Genomic DNA, 16,200 nt, shown 5'->3' with positions numbered 1-16,200 from the left:
AAAAGGAAGTAAAAGGTTAAAAGCAGAATAAAGAAAGAGTGTGACTTTGATCCATGTTACTCAGAAGCTGTAATTTGTTTTTAGATCCTTATTTCAGCAGATGATGAGATGGAGGAATCGGACGCTGAAGAGGACCTGCGTAGACTGACCAACTTAAAGCCCATTAAGAAAAAGAAGCATCGTTTTGGTCTGCCTGTATGACACATTCCTTGACCTGTGTATGTGCAGGTTTCATGCAGAAACTTCAGTCAGTGGGTTTTAATGTTGCAATTGCATCTCCCTTTTCATACAAACTGACTTAAAGGCAAGGTCTACCAACAGAATGCGAATGGTTGGAAGACTTCCAGTTCAGTTGCACTACAGACACACTGACCAATTATGCAAGAATGTCTTTTCATCGTGTGTGAAAAACACAGCGTTGTTAAGGACCAGGCGCTGGGGGGATTTGTATCTGACATTTCAGAGAAGATCGTAGAAAACAGATACAGTAATCTTTCACTTACGGTTACTGATGATACAGTTTAAGATGTTCTGCAAAACGCATCAGAATCAACTAAGTTAAAGGAGTGTGTTTTATTACTAAAACTGGCTTTTGCAGCATAATTCCTAGAGCAGAATAGTTTATGGTTACAAGCTGTAACTTAACGTTATTTTTTTAAGTACAAATGTTTACTTGCTACCAGGTACCTATGAAGCTAATAGGTGGAACAAAGATTTTTTTTTTTTTCCAAGGCTCCTCAAATCTATTTGACTATTTTATATTTAAGTTATATTTTCATACAGTTGTATTTAAAGATTCTCTTTGTCAGAGAAAAGGGTGCAGTTCCCTTTTTTGTGCAGAACAGGTCAAAAGATTTGTAGTGAAAAATCTTATTTATCCTCATGTCCTGGTTTAAGACAAAGGGATTGCAAAGGGAAAAGCTCTCTGTCACTGCTGAAGTCACCAAATATCACTAAAAATGCAGTCCTAAGTGTGCTTTTGACCACATAATTTGAAATTACCTTTTTTATTAGGAGGTGGTGTTTGCATATTTGACAAACGTGCACTTTAGTGTATAACAAAAATCTGTTGTGATAGGTTATTCGTGAAATGAATAACTATGCGTGACTCTAATTATTTCTGTTTGTGCAAGTCTCTTGTGCATACCTCCCGAATGACCCAAAAGAGATGGAACATTTCTTCTACTTTTCCTTATATAGGGCCGGCGGTGCTGGACCGTGATCTGATTGAAACAGTTGTGCTACAGTATTGCAAATAATTCTGTCCCTTGGTTTTGTTGGAAAAGCAATCTTCTATTTAATGCATTTTAAAAAAAAAAAAAATCTCCTGATTAATTTCCATAAAGTCTGATTATCCTTTAGTAGTGATTAAAAAAAACCCGAGAGGTATAATACAGTTGTTACTACAGAATTTCTGTGATTTTTCAGTGTATGTCTTCTGATAACACATGCTGATCTGAAACCTAGCAGACATGTTTTCAGTGACATCCTTTTGCTTTGCGTATTTTCATAAATGATTGTTTCTGACAGCTTTCCTTAGTTAAACCTTGTGCAGGACAAGGCAATGTGTCAGAGGTGACAACAGACCTTAATTGCAAATCTGTTGTAGTATCTGAACATCGAAAATGTTCCAAGCCTTAAACCAAACAGTTTCATTGGAAAACTGCTCAGAACTTTTTAAGATTTTTTTACATTTTTTATAGATTTACTAGGTCTTAATGTGATTTGTTATCCAGACCACTTAAATGGGGTTCTTGGGCCTTAGTAAATACTGAACTGTGCGCTCCCGTACTTATTTTCACTATTCCAGCATTCCTTTTCACTGCTTGGCTGCCGAGGTGAACACAACGTTCTGAGACTTCAGGTACACCTCAGCATGTCCAGCCGGCTAGAGGGGACATTCTACCAAACCTAATGTTTGTGAGTTTAGTTGAGCCACTGACCTCCGTTACTGTGCACTGAAATGTAATAACTGCAATAAGTTTAAGTACTAGTGTTTCTTAGAATCATAGAATGGTTCAGGTTGGAAGGGACCTTAAAAATCATCTAGTTCCACCCTCCCTGTCCTGGGCAGGGACACCTCCCACTAGAGCAGGTTGCTCTTTTAGACTAAATCTAGAAATGAATGACAACGGAAGCTTGAGTTATTCTGAAATGGGGGAGGTGAGGGGATGGGGAAATGTCCCTAATCAGCGTTGTCTCTGTTCTAGGTTTTTTGTTTTTTTCATTGATTGTGTGACTTCTCTTGACTATTTACCGCTGGGCAGGCGCATATCTCCAAAAGCACAGTACTTCAAGGAATTCATTTTCATCAACAGAATAGTCTCATACAGCTCACTTTTCCAAAGGGATTTAAGAGCTAGCACTGGCTCTTGTCATAGATGTCAGCATTTATTTTTTTAGCACAGGATTTGTTCTATTTCAGATAGTGAAATAAAGCTATTCAACATGTGCTACATACCACTGCACAGCCATGGCTATCCTCGTCAACCGTCAGAGATAACTGAGCAGCGCACACAAATTTAACTGTACAAGCTTTCATTTTATCTTCCTTTTCCCTTTTCTTCTCCAGTTACTTAAATTATCAAAGTTATTTCTAGTTCTAGTCTCATGTTTAATCTGTGAAGTGTCGGTATAAAACTATGGCCTTAATCATGTAAAAATATTTGTTTTGAGCAGACCTCAAACTTACTGACCAAGTACAAAACAGTGTAAAGCACTACGGAGCAGTTTCTTGAAGATGGTTATAGCAAAGCTATATGAATGCCTAATTTTTCATGTCTTAAGTGCTTAAATGTCACTTGGTTTGAGATTTTGATATGCCTAGTGAGATGATGTAGTAAAGCACTATGAGCCAAAGAGACAGGAGTATTTTAAATACCACAGTAGTAACAGGAGGAGCATATCTTCACAGGGGGACAAAAAACATCTCTAACTTTCTCTACTAAGATAAAAATTTTATTCGCTACCTTAGCCAAATAACAAAAACGGGGTTTTTTTCTGTTCATTTTTTGTTATCATGTGAAAGAGATGGAAAATGTAAAATTGGCAGTTTTCTCCTTGCAGAAGGTACAAGTAGGACAGGTGCTCTTGGCTGAAGAGCTTGTATGTGTGAGAAGGAAGTATGTGCCTAGTGCTTCACTATGTCTTACTGGTCGTTGAAATGTATTGGCAGTACAGTCCGAAATAAATTTTTTGTAAAGAGTTGATCCAGTAATAATATTACATTGTGACAACATTTGCATTGTCCTCAAATTGGCACTCAGAATTTATGCCTGGTAAAACTACTTCAGGACAACTCCCAGCAAAGGTTTAATTTGGGCTGTGCTTAAAAAAAAAAAAAGTGATTCTGTTTAATGAAAACAAGCTATGTAGTATAAGCCAAAGTAAGAGAAAGGGATTGTAACTTAGAGAAGAGACACAGAAGTATTGGTGGAGATGAAGTTTACCACAAATGGTCAACCTAAATGTATTAACTGTTTCTAGTATGCGACCTGTGATGCATCCGCATAAAGTTAAAACACCGGTGTTGTCTAATTACATGGTTTTCAAGTTCCGGCTTTAATATGTTCAGGTCCCCTTGTCTTACTTTAAGTAGGTAAATGCTGTATGTTAATGTTGCTAACTAAAATGTACTATAGCTTTTCTTCAGGGAAAACTCAGAAATTGAGTTGCAAATTAAAGCAATGCAAAGTGATGCCCTCTGGCAGGCGTCTGCCCCGGTTCCAGCTGCGCCTGGGGAGGGAGATGTGGGCTCTCGCGCTCTGCTGAGGGCTGAGCATCACAAGGAATTTCTGCCACTGTGCTTGACTAACCCATGTTTGCAACTTTGCTGTGCTTTTTACAGGAGAAACCAGTAATGAAAGCGAGTAAATTCAGCCACATCAAGTCAGAGTAGATCTACAGCATAGGCGTGCAAACTTTTTTAGGTAAAGTTTCCAGTTCAATTACTGAAAATGACTACTATGGTTTTACAAAGTAAAACTGCAGTATCTTTAAAAAAGGGACTCTTTTGTAGGTGTTTTTGTCTTGCGTGGGTATCCGTCTCAAACTGAATGTTGGGTTTGTTTGTAAGTAAATTCAGAGTATAGCCTATGTGAGCAAAACCAACAGCTGTATTCTGCTGCCCTCTGTTTGGACCATATTGTTTAATCAGTGGTGTTACCTTAAACTTTTAAGGGTATCTGATGTAATTACATTGTATAATGGTTTACAATAAAGTTTGACTTATTACAGATTTGTACACTTGTTTTATACTTGTTCTGTTTAAAAGTATGCGTGTTTCAATGTTTGTAATGTGCCGTTGTGGGAAGCGGGTTTTGCTACGGAACTGCAGCTCTAATTTTTTGCACTCTCCTGTGCAATATATATTAATTTCATGTATATTTCATAATATATGAATTTCAGTATATTCATTTACCTTAGTAGCAAGTCCCATTTCAGTTGGAGGGAACACTGTTAATTAGCAGATTTTGTTTACGACTGTCAGAATGCTTGCAAGCTCTTCTTGGATGTGTTCCCTGAGGGAGGGTTTTTGCCCTCTGCGTGTGCGCATGTGGATAATAACCATCTGTATTTTCACATTGAAAATAAAACCTTCGATGTGCAATCTGAGAAATCCTGAGATGGCAGAACATTGACCTGAGGCCTTCTGGAGTGTTAAAATGCTTTAACCATGCAGCTGATTATCGCAGCCTGCTTTCGGCTTTTCAAGCAAAGCCAGACCTTTTTGTCGTTGGCAACAAGAACTTGTAAACGTAGAAAATTTTGAATTTCCCTCCAGTGTCCTGCTACTTGGCAGAGGCATGGCCTAATTCAATAACTTATTAACCTTTTTTATCTTCTTTTCCTCTTCTGATTTGCTTGCAGCAGGTAGCAGAAATGCAAGCTGAGGGAAGATGGCTGAGGATCCTGTTGAGAAGTTTGCTGGTGCAGTGCCTTGTATCACAGAACTTGGGCAGTACCTCCTCGGAGAAAGAAAAGGGCCACGGGGGGATGTCTAGTTGTAGAACCAAGTAGCATCTCTCCCCTGTCTCCAGAGGGGGCCACATGCTGGAGATGACCAATGTCTTCCCTGCTTACTTTAGTCTCTGCTACCTTCCAAAACCATGCAAAGGGGACAGGGCAAGCAGTGCTGGTTGTTTTCCATCTGACGAAGACATCACTCCTACGTGCTATCTGTGTAGTGCAGACTTGGATCTTAAACTTCAGGGAAGCAGCTTCCTTGATTACCCAAGTGCCTGCAGCAAGCACTTGGCCTTCCCTTATACCCAACAAAGTGAGTGTAACCTAGCTTGGGTTTTTTCTGCTTTGCTGGGCAGAAAGATGCTGTCGTCTTCTCCAGGTTCCCTGGAGGTATGGCAAGGTATCTACCATCAGTTTTCCGGAGTGCTGGAGGAGTGAGGCGGGACCGTGGAGGACAGGAGCTGGCTCACTGTGAAGCTGTAACATGACCATGTGCAGGTGATCGATTTTTTTTCGTTTTGGTTTTTTTTCAGGCCACACATAGTGAAAGGTTGATACCTTTACGCCAGAATACAGTAGAAATCCTGTTCTTATTGAGCTGCTGTTGCTGTCACCCCTTCTATCTTGGTAGGAGCAGTTTAGTGTGTTCTGCTGGGCTGGACCTGCACAGTATCAATCCACTACTATCTCTAACTCCTCCATAATGTTTGCCCGTTACTTACCATCTACTACGCACAAGCAGCCCTGTACCCGCTGCATCCTTAAAGGGAATTCAGGGAATAATCTTCAACATATGAAGCCTGTCAGTCCAGTGAGGGATGTTAGCAGTTTGCTGGAGGAGAAGTCAAATCTTCTGTAAGATCTGTGTCTCCTGGAGATCACAGTGGCCAGACGTGTGCGCGTTCACTACTCCATGGTCATCGCCACACTTTAGCTGCAACCCTTCCATGTTGCAGTGGAATATAAGAGGGTTAACTTGCATTTTTAATAGCCGTTATTAAATAAATGAGCCTATCTTGTGTTCATGTGCCATTTAACAGATCTCAGGACCTCAGCCAGGCAAACAGGATTTCTACTCTGAAATGTAAGTAACTGTAGATTTAGATTGTTTTTTTTGTAAGGAAAAATTAGCCCACGATCTGTAAGAGGAAATGGTTGTGCTGCTTGTTCAGAATTGGTTTAAGAAATGTGTAATCAAAGAGAACAGAATTGTCCAGGTTATGGGGGATGTCTTAGAAACTTCAGGATATATTGTCTAGCTCTGCAGGTGCCTCACCTCCTACCCCCGAATGGCATGCAAGCCAAAACACAACAAGGTGTTTTGATTTTTTTTGTATAAATTAAAATGCCATGAAAGCATAACTGTTGCTTTTGAGTGAGGAACATGTAGTACAAATTAAATGAAGCAATTTTGAAAGCTGAAGGGAAAAAATATTCAGGATTCTAAATATTTGCTTTAAACGTGCAGAATTTTATTTCCCTGTTTTAATAGATAGCGTCAGAATAGTGACACTTACGGGACCGTATAGAAACTTCTTAGTAGAGAAGGAGAGGTGTTACTTTGTACAACAGAAAAAAACCCTGCTGTTCTTCAGAAACGTTCCCTCTAGTTTACGAAGCTGTGCGTTTAAAATAGAAATTCAACGTAAGGAATGGCTAAGTACATAACATCCAAACTGCTTCTTAACCTACAAATAATTCCCCTGATAGTCATGTAAATGAAAGCATCTTCTCAAGCCTGGAAAGAGTTCAGCTTAAAGGCAAAATGGGCACCCGGAGCCTGTTCACAACCCACAAATCCTGATCGTATGGCGCTAGTGCTATGCTATCGGTGTCGTGTTTTCATAGTGAAAAATACCTCTTTTATTTTACCTCCCGTGTTTCTCTCTGTAGCCTAAACAAAACACAGGCGGAGCTCGAGAAAAGGCCAGGGCAGATTTCTACCACTACAAGGGTCAATATTTCTAGTAAAAGACGTTTGGAGGTCTGTCATGTCTGACTTTCTCGTATTAACACATCTGCCTGGAGTCTTGGTTCTTTGTAGTTGTTGAGTATGATCACAGAAGCTGATTATTTTTTTTTCTGCATGATGCAAAAAAAAAAAATTATAAAAGGGAAACAACATCCCACCCAACACTCTCCCAGTAACAAAAAGTACAATTCATGCTTAGAGTTTATTGTGGGTTTTTTCTACCTAATTAAAAAATTGTTAAAAGTTCTGGAAAAGGTTTTACTACTGTCAACACGTACAGTGGGGAGCGCTGAATTTATTCATGTCTAAGCTATTCCTATACGGATGACAGGTGAAGTGATTAAACTTACTAATACTGCTGTAAGCAGAAAGTGATTTTACTCTCTCAGTTGTGTAAGAACCAGCGTCAGAGCAAACTCAGCAATAGAACTGAAAGGGTAAAATCATATCCTATTTTATTAACTCTCCAAAATGCACAAAATACTCCTCTGTTAAAGATCCCTGTGCAAAAGTGATTTAGGGCACAATGTTATGCTTTGGATGTTAGGTTTATATAATGTTTAGAGAATGCATATTTTGTTACACTGGGAAAGAAACACAAAATATTTTTCTTCTTCCCCCTCCCCCTGCAAGAGGATTCAGAGTCAATTTTGTGTCCATAACAAAGTTTTGCCTTTGAAAGTTATAAATAGAGCCCCAGCGGACTCCCCGGGAAATCATTTTGTAGTGGATCGGGCTTCCCCGCGATCCCGCTGCCACAGCTGTCTGCTCTCGTCTGTCCCCAAATCCATCCGTCCCCAGGCACGGGGCGCGGTAAATACTGCAAACCCTAGTCATCGCTAAGAATAAACCTTTCAGCAACAACAGCCTCTCTCAACCTGAATCATCCGGGGTTCTGGTTTGGGAAAATGACCCAGCTCATGACTTCATGTTAGATGCTCTATATAAGTAGAGGAAAAATACAGGCGTTCGCAGAGCTCATCGGCTGGATTTAATCAAAGCCGGGAAACGACCTGGGAAGGGATTACGGCCGAGTGAGCACCGCAGTTATGTCACAGGTATGGGGAGGCTGCTCTCGTTAGAGCAGGGCGCCCGACAAATGTGTTGCTGGTTTAGACAGTTTGCTTGGAATAGCTTGTTAGCAAGTTACTCTCATAAACCAGTGCATTCAGCTTTTCTGCTCTGACTTGTTTGATTATGTTGAAGTATTTAAATGCTCTGTTTATATATTTTCATAAGTTGTTAGGAGGGATTATTTGATGAAGAGAGGAAAGCAGTTGCCCTCTGCGTGGTTAATTAATTTAGTTTTAAAATGTTCTGTTTTATCATAAATATTTTTACTTCTGTAGGAAGGGGGAAAACCACTCCTCTGGTTTGGGATGTTTCACAGAAGGAGCGATTTCTGCTTTTCCAACACGCTTTCTCAGACAACGATTTCAAATTTTGGCAGTTGTTTTGAAAAGGACGTGGCTATACTGAAGTGCGCTGCTACGTATAGCTTAATGTAGTAACGTGCAGGAAAACAGAGCGCGTGACTGAAAATTGTATCTTAGGATATAATATTTGAGACTGAAATTTTGTGTTACGTGCTTTGACGTTCATTTTGTAATTAATGGTTTGTCTTTACTGTGTTCCCTGATAATCACTGTTTCAAAGCGATCTTAAAATTAGCTCAGGAATGTTGAGGTTTTCACAGAAGTGTTATGTTTTCAACACAAGCTGTGCGTGCCTGGCAGAGTTCTCCTCAGTGTGCTTTACGTGGTGGGTGGGATGGAGAGTAAGGACACGGGCAGGGCACAGTCCTTTGACCACACAGAGTAACTCAGTTCAGCTTATCTTCTTTACTCCGAAGAAAGAGACTTGAAAAAACCAGTCGTACATCTTGTAAAGCAACACTTTTTGACTTGTGACAGGAGGAGATAAAGCGCAGGCTGCACTGCTGGGCCAGCTGGGAATGGCTCCTGGCAAACCCTGCTTATAAATGCACTTGCGTTGGGAGCAATTAGCAGTCGTGCGGCTGCGACACTGGCAGCTGCTGGTGCTGGCGGGGCCAGGGCTCACCTCTGTGGCTCCCAGTAACCTTTTTGTGTAGCTTCTTAGCTGGGGCCAGCTAATCCACAGCAGCTGTCCTGCTGGAAAATTCACCTGTAACCAAAGCACGAGAGGTTTTATTTTAAAATAACTGGGTGAAATCCAACAGTTCTGCTCAGCCTGGCTGTGTCTTGGTGCATCTCTAGTGCCTCCTTTTCTTACCCTGTCCCCAAGAAGCCCCTTGTCCTGGTGGAAAGAAGCCTCGCAGTTATTGCCTCTTGCCAATAATTGGTGAAGGACGTGAGCAGATTTTGTATTGCTGTTAACAAAACAATGGGTTTTTCCCTTTAAACACAGGTTTTTTTCCCTTTTCTGTGTTGGTCCCAACACGGGTCTGTGCTGGCTGCCATGGGCAGGGGGGACCATTCCCATCACATGCCAATTCTCATTGCAGACGGACAAGCGAAACCCTGGCTATAGGGATGTTTGGTTAACCAGCTAACCAACCAAAAGCTGCTGTGTATTTCGAAGGGTTTGCTACCACCCTTTCCTCTTGCTTGCTTTGGCCACTCGTAGAGTGTTTTCCCCAGAGGTCCTGTGAATGTTTTGTTTCCCACAACACATGCAAAAGGGATTGACAGCAAGCTATTCTGAGCGTTCCCGGGAATTTACAGCTGGTGGAAAACATGCCGAAGGCTCCAGTGCAGCCAGCCTGCCCCTGCCGAGAGCTGGGCGTGCATGGGCTGTCTCTGCAAGCTCCCTGGGACTTGCTGCTCCAGCCATTCGCAGGCCTTTGGGAGATTTGTTTCCCTCTGCAACTGTTTTTAGCTTTACAGGTGGCAGCTAGAAGTGTTTAAGTGGGCTCCACCACTGCCGGAACCCAAATATCAGAAGCCCTGCGTATGTAGTGATGGTCAGAGAAGTTTCTCGTTGATGTTTTGGTGTGCAGATCTGTTAGAGTGGGTCTTTCATTCTTTTTAATCGCATCTCCTGTGCCCCTGCACCCTGACGGAAGGTCTGCCTTGGTGGGACCTTGGCAATCTCTCCTTGAAATAGTAAACTGAAGAGGGAATGTTAATGGTGCCGACTGCTGCTGATTGACGTTGTGTCTGACTTTGAAGTGCTAATTTAAAGGTAGGGATAGGCTGATATGAACTAATGTTGTCCTGATGTTCTTCTAACAAGATAAACTGTAAACAGATTAGTACTTGGACGTTGCAGTGCACCACCTGATGATGCATCTGTTTCCATATTGGATTTCCTTCTCCTTCTTTGGGTTCTGAGTCCAGTGTTTCAGATGTGCTCAGTGCATGCTTGTAGACAACCCTGTTGTGTGCTCAGATAATTTTGTTCCCTAAATTTAGATTCAACAGCTATGGGTCAACTTTTAAGTTTATCCAACTACATTAAGCCAGACTTCAGAGTCTCTGACCCATTTCCCAAAGCAGTGAGTAGACTGACAAGCGCCACTTAGTAATGAAGGATTTTTCCCTTCCCAAATATTGGATACATTCTTGAATTACCATTTTGTACTTGCAGAATGACCAGGCAGGGTCGGACAGAGAAAATTTAAAAATAATTAAAAAAAAAAAAAAATTAAGCAAACCACTGTATCTTCCAAAGGCTGTACAATCAGAAGACAATTTCAGAACAGCAATAGTGGCAAGAGATTTTGGGAAGGGCAGTGAAATCATGGTTGTGCAAAGATCTGGAGCATCTGAGTGTACAGTCTCAGAATTGAAATAGGTGTGATATGTATTAGCAACTCTGTATGCTGTAGCCTTGGCGTTAAGGTAGTTTTGTTCCCTACGCTTCTAAACACAAAATACTGATGTGTGGGCAATATGTCCATTTCTTAGCCAGCACCTGTGAAAAAGAAGCGTCCTCCAGTGAAGGAAGAAGACCTCAAAGGAGCCAGAGGAAACCTGTCCAAAAACCAGGAAATTAAATCCAAAACCTACCAAGTGATGAAGCAGTGTGGTGAGTCTCCTTGATGGAAATGATTAAGCAGTCTTCCAAAGAAAACCATGGATGTAATTGCTCTTTTCAGGTGAAAGAGTGTGCCTCTGAAACAGTAGCCAGCTGTGCACACAGACCCTGGCCTGGCAGTGCAGGGACTTTGCACCCATCATCTTGGTGGCCAAGAGGTGGTAACAGGGCTCTGCTTGGAGCCATCATTCTCCTTGTCTGGACAAAGTGGGAGGGAGAGCCCTGACTTTGCCTTCTCAACCAGGGTTCAAACCAAGCCCTGGAACCAATGTCAACAACTGACCAAGTTGAAGATTGGAGGCTTGGTCATAGACTACAGGACTTCTGGCCTCTTAATTGGATGAATGTGATGTGTTTGAGATGAAGCAGAAACTTGGGGTGGGCGGGGGGGGAATAAAAGGTGAGAGAAGAGTGGCTGCTTGCTCTGAACAGCCCTGGTGTGCTGTCTTTGTGTTGCTTTTCCACCACCAGTGGGAGAGTATTAGGAAAGATGATGAATTTTAACACCTCTTCAGCATAATGGCCTGGACCTCAGTAGTTTCCAAGTTTCTGAAGCACCTGCCAGGGATTTGGGACCAATCAATGGTAGCAACCACCTACAGGTGCTGTCAGCTGTCCCATGCTTGGGATGGGAGTGCTTTAAGGTTTGGGAAGCTGACCTGGAAAAACTCAAGGTCAGGTTGGATGGGGCTTTGAGCAGCCTGATCCTAGTGGAAGATGTCCCTGCTCATTGCAGGGGGGTTGGACTAGATGGCCTTTAAAGGTCCCTTCCAACCCAATGATTCTAAGTTGATGGACAGATGAAATATTTATCAAATGTGTATATATGTATTTCAGCAGCACTAGTTTTACTCGGCAAATTTGGTGTGCTACTTCACTGATTGCCTCTCCTGGTTTTCTTTTCCAAGAACAAATGGGTTCTGCAGCACCCTCCATATTCAGCCGGGATCGGACGGGGGGCGAAACAGTCTTTGAGAAACCCAAAGAGCCAGCCAAGAGCGTCTTTGGCTGACGGCGGAGCTGATGTGTCTTGCCCAGATGATTGTTGTAACGTTTTCCGAAATTTCTGCCTCTTACACTAATGTCACTGTAGACCTAAGTAGCTAATTTCTACTCTAAGTCATTAAGTAGGGAATAGACTCATGTCAAAGGGTACAACTTCCGTGTTAATTTTTATTATGTGCTTTCTTTTATTATGTGTTGAATGGTGTTTGCTGTAATGGTTTAATAAAAAAATGCTCAACACAGCTTGGCACACTGTGGTGGCTAACTTCAATGTAGACTTAGATTAATTTTGTGGACACTTTGGCGTTACAAGCTGTGATCTAATCTGTCAAACGCAAAGAATAAACATCCAGAGGACAGAGTTTTGCTGTCAATGCAATTTCTTCACACTGCGCCTTTGCCAAGAGGGAGCTGAGGAGGAGCTGATCGAAGGGGCGTCACAGAAACCTGGAGACTTCACCCAAATCCGTGCGGATGGCAGCGGTGCCCTGGCGAGGCCCCTCAGGGCTGGGGTGTGCACAGGGCGGCAGGCCCCCCTCACGGCCTTCCCCTCGTGGCCTGCCCCTCTTCTCCCTCCTTCATGGCTCTCCTCTCACAGCCTTCCCCTTGTGGCCTGCCTCTCTTCTCCCTCCTTCATGGCTCCCCCCTCACGGCCTTCCCCTTGTGGCCTTCCCCTTGTCTCTCTCCTTCATGGCTCACCATCCCCCCACGGCTGCCCCCTCACGGTCTTCCCCTCATGGCTCTCCCCTCACAGCTCAGGGTGCCTCAGGGCAGCAAGCGCCATGTTTTGCCCACAAGCGGCTCTGCCAGGAGGCAAGATGTCGGGCTGTCAGTGTGCCCCAGTGCCGAGGGAGGGCTTTCAGCCCATTCCCCAGTGACTTTTTCCTCATGTGCCATTGGATCAAGTGAGAAGTGGGGTGACGGACCAGCAGCACAGGCGCCATGTCCCTCCTGACATGTCCTCCCGCTGAATGACCCGCTGAGTGTCTCTGTACAACAGCAAACCCACTCTGAGTGGAAGCTGGTTTTTTGCAGCTCTGTTTACATCTTGATTTGCTGCATTAAACATCAAACTTGTTTTCCCACAAGGTTATAAATTGGAGTATTTCCCCCTCAGCTGGATCTTTGTGCTCAAATATGAGTGATCCTCTCATCCCTGAGTCCTCTCCACCCCGAGTCCCTGACAGCATGTCTGGGGATGGTAAGGTAAGTGCTATCTTTATTTAAAGAATTACTTTAATTTTGCATAGGCTAGGCCTGATTAAGAGGTTAGAGTGGTATCGATGGTCTCTGTGCACTGTGAAGAATATAATCTTTGCCTTTTGTGTCCCAAACACTTGATGGATAAAACAGGGCAACATCCATGAAGCTCCCAGAGAGGCTGCGGAGTGGGATGTGCATAAGGCAGCAGCAAATCCTTTGGGTTTAAGGGGGAGGTTTCCTTAAAAAATTAAAGGTATTGCTGGTGTGTGGCCCTGCCCCATTTTATTCTTTTTCAAAGATTATTATTTGCAGCCAAGATAGTGCCTCCTTTCTCTGCTGGACACTATTTACCCATGAGGCCCAGGCTCCTCACAGGTAACGCAGCACAGCCGTTTCCTCTGAGAAAGGCCCCTTCCAGGGCCTTGAAAATAAAAACAAAACAAAACACGGGGGGGAGTTCCCACCCTGGTAACACTGGAGCTGTCCCCGCATTAGGTTTAACAAATCCTCCTTAATTAATCTGTGATGAGAAGTTGGCAGGATGTAATTAGAAGAATGATGGAGAGGGACAAGTGGAGCAAAATATTATCACTTTCTTTCGTACGACACAAGCGACTGAATAGCGCAGATTTCCTAGACTGGGTAGCAGGAGAGGGGGGCTGCTGTGCTTCAGACCCAGCTTTGGGTATGTTGGTGCTGATTTAGCGAAGCACAGAAGCCTCTGCGTCCCACAGACTTGGGGCGCAGATGCAGCAGGGAAACAAAGTTAGTTACCTACCAGAAACTTGGGATTTTGCTAACAGCTTTTATTGCCAGGATGTTCTCAGGTTTAATTATTTGTGATGCTTCCCAGTATGACAGTAAGTGGTCAGGACCAGGGATTGTTTTTCAGTCTTTTAAGACGGACCTCATCTAAAAAATACGCATCGGAGGTAAAAGCATATCCCTGGGACAAAGTCACTCCCCGTTTGTGACAGCAAGGTCTGAGCTCTCCTGTAGGAATTGTAGGAATCCTCCCCTGTCCCCAGCCTTTCTGCTGTGCTGGAAAAGTTACTAGTTGCTGCAGCAGGACAGGAGATATTTGTAGGTGAGAAGAAGAAATACAAAGCTCCCCAAAGAATTTTTTTTCATTTTTTTCTTCATTCTTGGTAGTAAGTCCAATCATGGAAAACGTGTTTTCTTCCTTTTCCCTCATTTTCATACTGAGAAATAGTGACAAAGAAGTGTCTGAACAAAGCCCCAGGATTTGATTTTTTTAGATCATTTTGCGCTCAAAAGTGTTTATGTTGCGATAGTGGACTTACATCCTTCCTGCAAGGCGATCCAAAGTCATTTCACAGCACTTTCATTCCTCAGAGTAAGAAGCACTGGGTGCTGCAGGATTGGTGCCCAGTGTACCAGCAGCAACGGGCACTGGACAACAGTGGGGGTGGCTCTCGCTGGTGGGTTGTACAGGAACGGGGAAGGGTGCTCGAGTCTGGGGTTAGGGCTGAGCATGAGATTTCCCTGTAGCTGCTTAAGCAAGACACACAGGGATGCGTGAGGGATTTCACAGCTTCCCTGGGTGCTGGCTGGCTCCATGCTCCCAGGAGTGGGGCAGAACTGACCGCGCAGCCTAAATCTGAGCAGTTAAAGCAGCTTTTTAATGTGCGATTTTACATGTGGGTATTAGAAAACCAATGACAGATAGATACACTTAATTAAAGCTAAAGCTTTGGCTCTTGGGGATCTTAGGCCGCTAAGTGTATAAACCTGTGCACTTTAAGGGATTAAAGATTACATGAGTTGTAGAAGTTAATCAAATGTAGAGCAGTTTTAGTTCTTCTCTGTTAAAATATACATATTTTCATGTTCTGCTATAAACAATACAGTATTTGCAAGCAGTATTAACAGTCTGCCTGGAAGAAGTGAAGTTTGTTTTTTAAAAAAAGTTACTTAAAGCCCAAGCCTTGTAATACCAGGCTGTGCTCAATAGAATCTTTATGGTGAAGTTCTAAATGTCTCTCGAAACTATTGAGCCCTGCATTAGCACCTCCTTGCAAATCCGAGGCCACTGGAAGCATGCTTTCCACCTGGATGCTTTATCTGTAAAATAGCAATGAAGCAAATGCAGATGCAAGTATTTCCACAGGATCTTTGTGTTAATTTAGGGCAATTAATAGTATCAGCCACCATGGAGTTATAAGGGGGGAAATGCTGTCAAACGCAGTATGAAAAAGTGTTTTTATGTGGACAGACCGCAGGTTTTAGTTGAGAAAGGGCTGTCTGCTATCCTGGAGCTGCCAGCAAAACGCAGACAGGCAGGGAAATCATGGTGAGAGGGAGTCTTTCCAGACTGCATCTCTCCACAGCGCTGGCTGGTTGGATGTTAACATGCATACCTGTATACATGTGTTCATATAAATACATACAGTAACTGGGGACTGATGCAGCAGCTGCATATGCGTAAGGGATCCTCTGAACTATAGCCCCGGGGGATGGTATTTTTCCTGTCCTGTTGATATTTTCAAGACTTCAAACATTTTATTTTCTTGCGCTGGGAATGTATGAACCAATGAAGCACACTGAAAGCTTTCCAATAAAACAAGCAAGCCCTGGATGTGTGGCATAGGAAGGGCTCGTGACGGTTTGCTCCCTGACCCCAGTTTCTCACCTTGATTTCCCCCAGCTGAGGAGATGAACTTTTGAAATGGGTTCTGCCTAGGGTCTGTTCACCCCACTGCCTAAAAACCCCAGTTATTTCCCCACAGTGTGTTTAAAATGCTTTGTGGAAGAGGCAGACATCACAACTACTCAGCTGGAGAAGTATCTTTTAAATAATCATGTGAGCTGTGTTGCATTAGGAGACTACCTAAACACCACATGAGTGAGCATGTATTTTAGGAATTATGTTAGTATAACACTATCCATAATTATTTGTGTATAAAATTGGACTTTTAAGAGAATTTATTTTTCCAGGGCTACAAACCAACCCTCGACCGACAAAAACTTCAAAGGAACTGCTGAAAATCCCTGTTGGATGAAGACTATTATGA

At 42.9% G+C, this 16,200-nt stretch overlaps 2 protein-coding genes across 13 annotated transcripts in view; both read left to right on the top strand.

The window, feature by feature from the left end:
- STIMATE (STIM activating enhancer) overlaps positions 1-10,948 on the top strand; it is a 42,964-nt gene extending 32,016 nt beyond the window's left edge. For 2 of the 12 annotated variants that reach the window (XM_054215919.1, XM_054215917.1), the window contains one exon: positions 85-4,237. In XM_054215919.1, coding sequence (XP_054071894.1) covers positions 85-201 — 117 coding nt within the window. In that variant the 3' untranslated portion in view covers positions 202-4,237. Of the gene's footprint in view, positions 1-84; positions 4,238-4,869; positions 6,050-10,827 lie in introns of those variants that run through there. The other 10 variants (XR_008468665.1, XR_008468663.1, XR_008468664.1 and 7 more) reach the window with 10 other exon arrangements.
- MUSTN1 (musculoskeletal, embryonic nuclear protein 1) lies at positions 7,707-12,324 on the top strand. The gene is made up of 3 exons (XM_054215921.1): positions 7,707-7,995; positions 10,828-10,948; positions 11,866-12,324. The coding sequence occupies exons 1-3, from the start codon at positions 7,987-7,989 to the stop codon at positions 11,967-11,969; spliced, it is 234 nt and encodes a 77-aa protein (XP_054071896.1). The 5' UTR covers positions 7,707-7,986; the 3' UTR covers positions 11,970-12,324.
- The last annotated feature ends 3,876 nt before the right edge of the window (positions 12,325-16,200 follow it).

Source organism: Rissa tridactyla, chromosome 10 (assembly GCF_028500815.1).
Source record: "Rissa tridactyla isolate bRisTri1 chromosome 10, bRisTri1.patW.cur.20221130, whole genome shotgun sequence".
NCBI lineage: Eukaryota > Metazoa > Chordata > Aves > Charadriiformes > Laridae > Rissa > Rissa tridactyla.
This window is presented reverse-complemented; position numbering and strand designations above follow the sequence as displayed.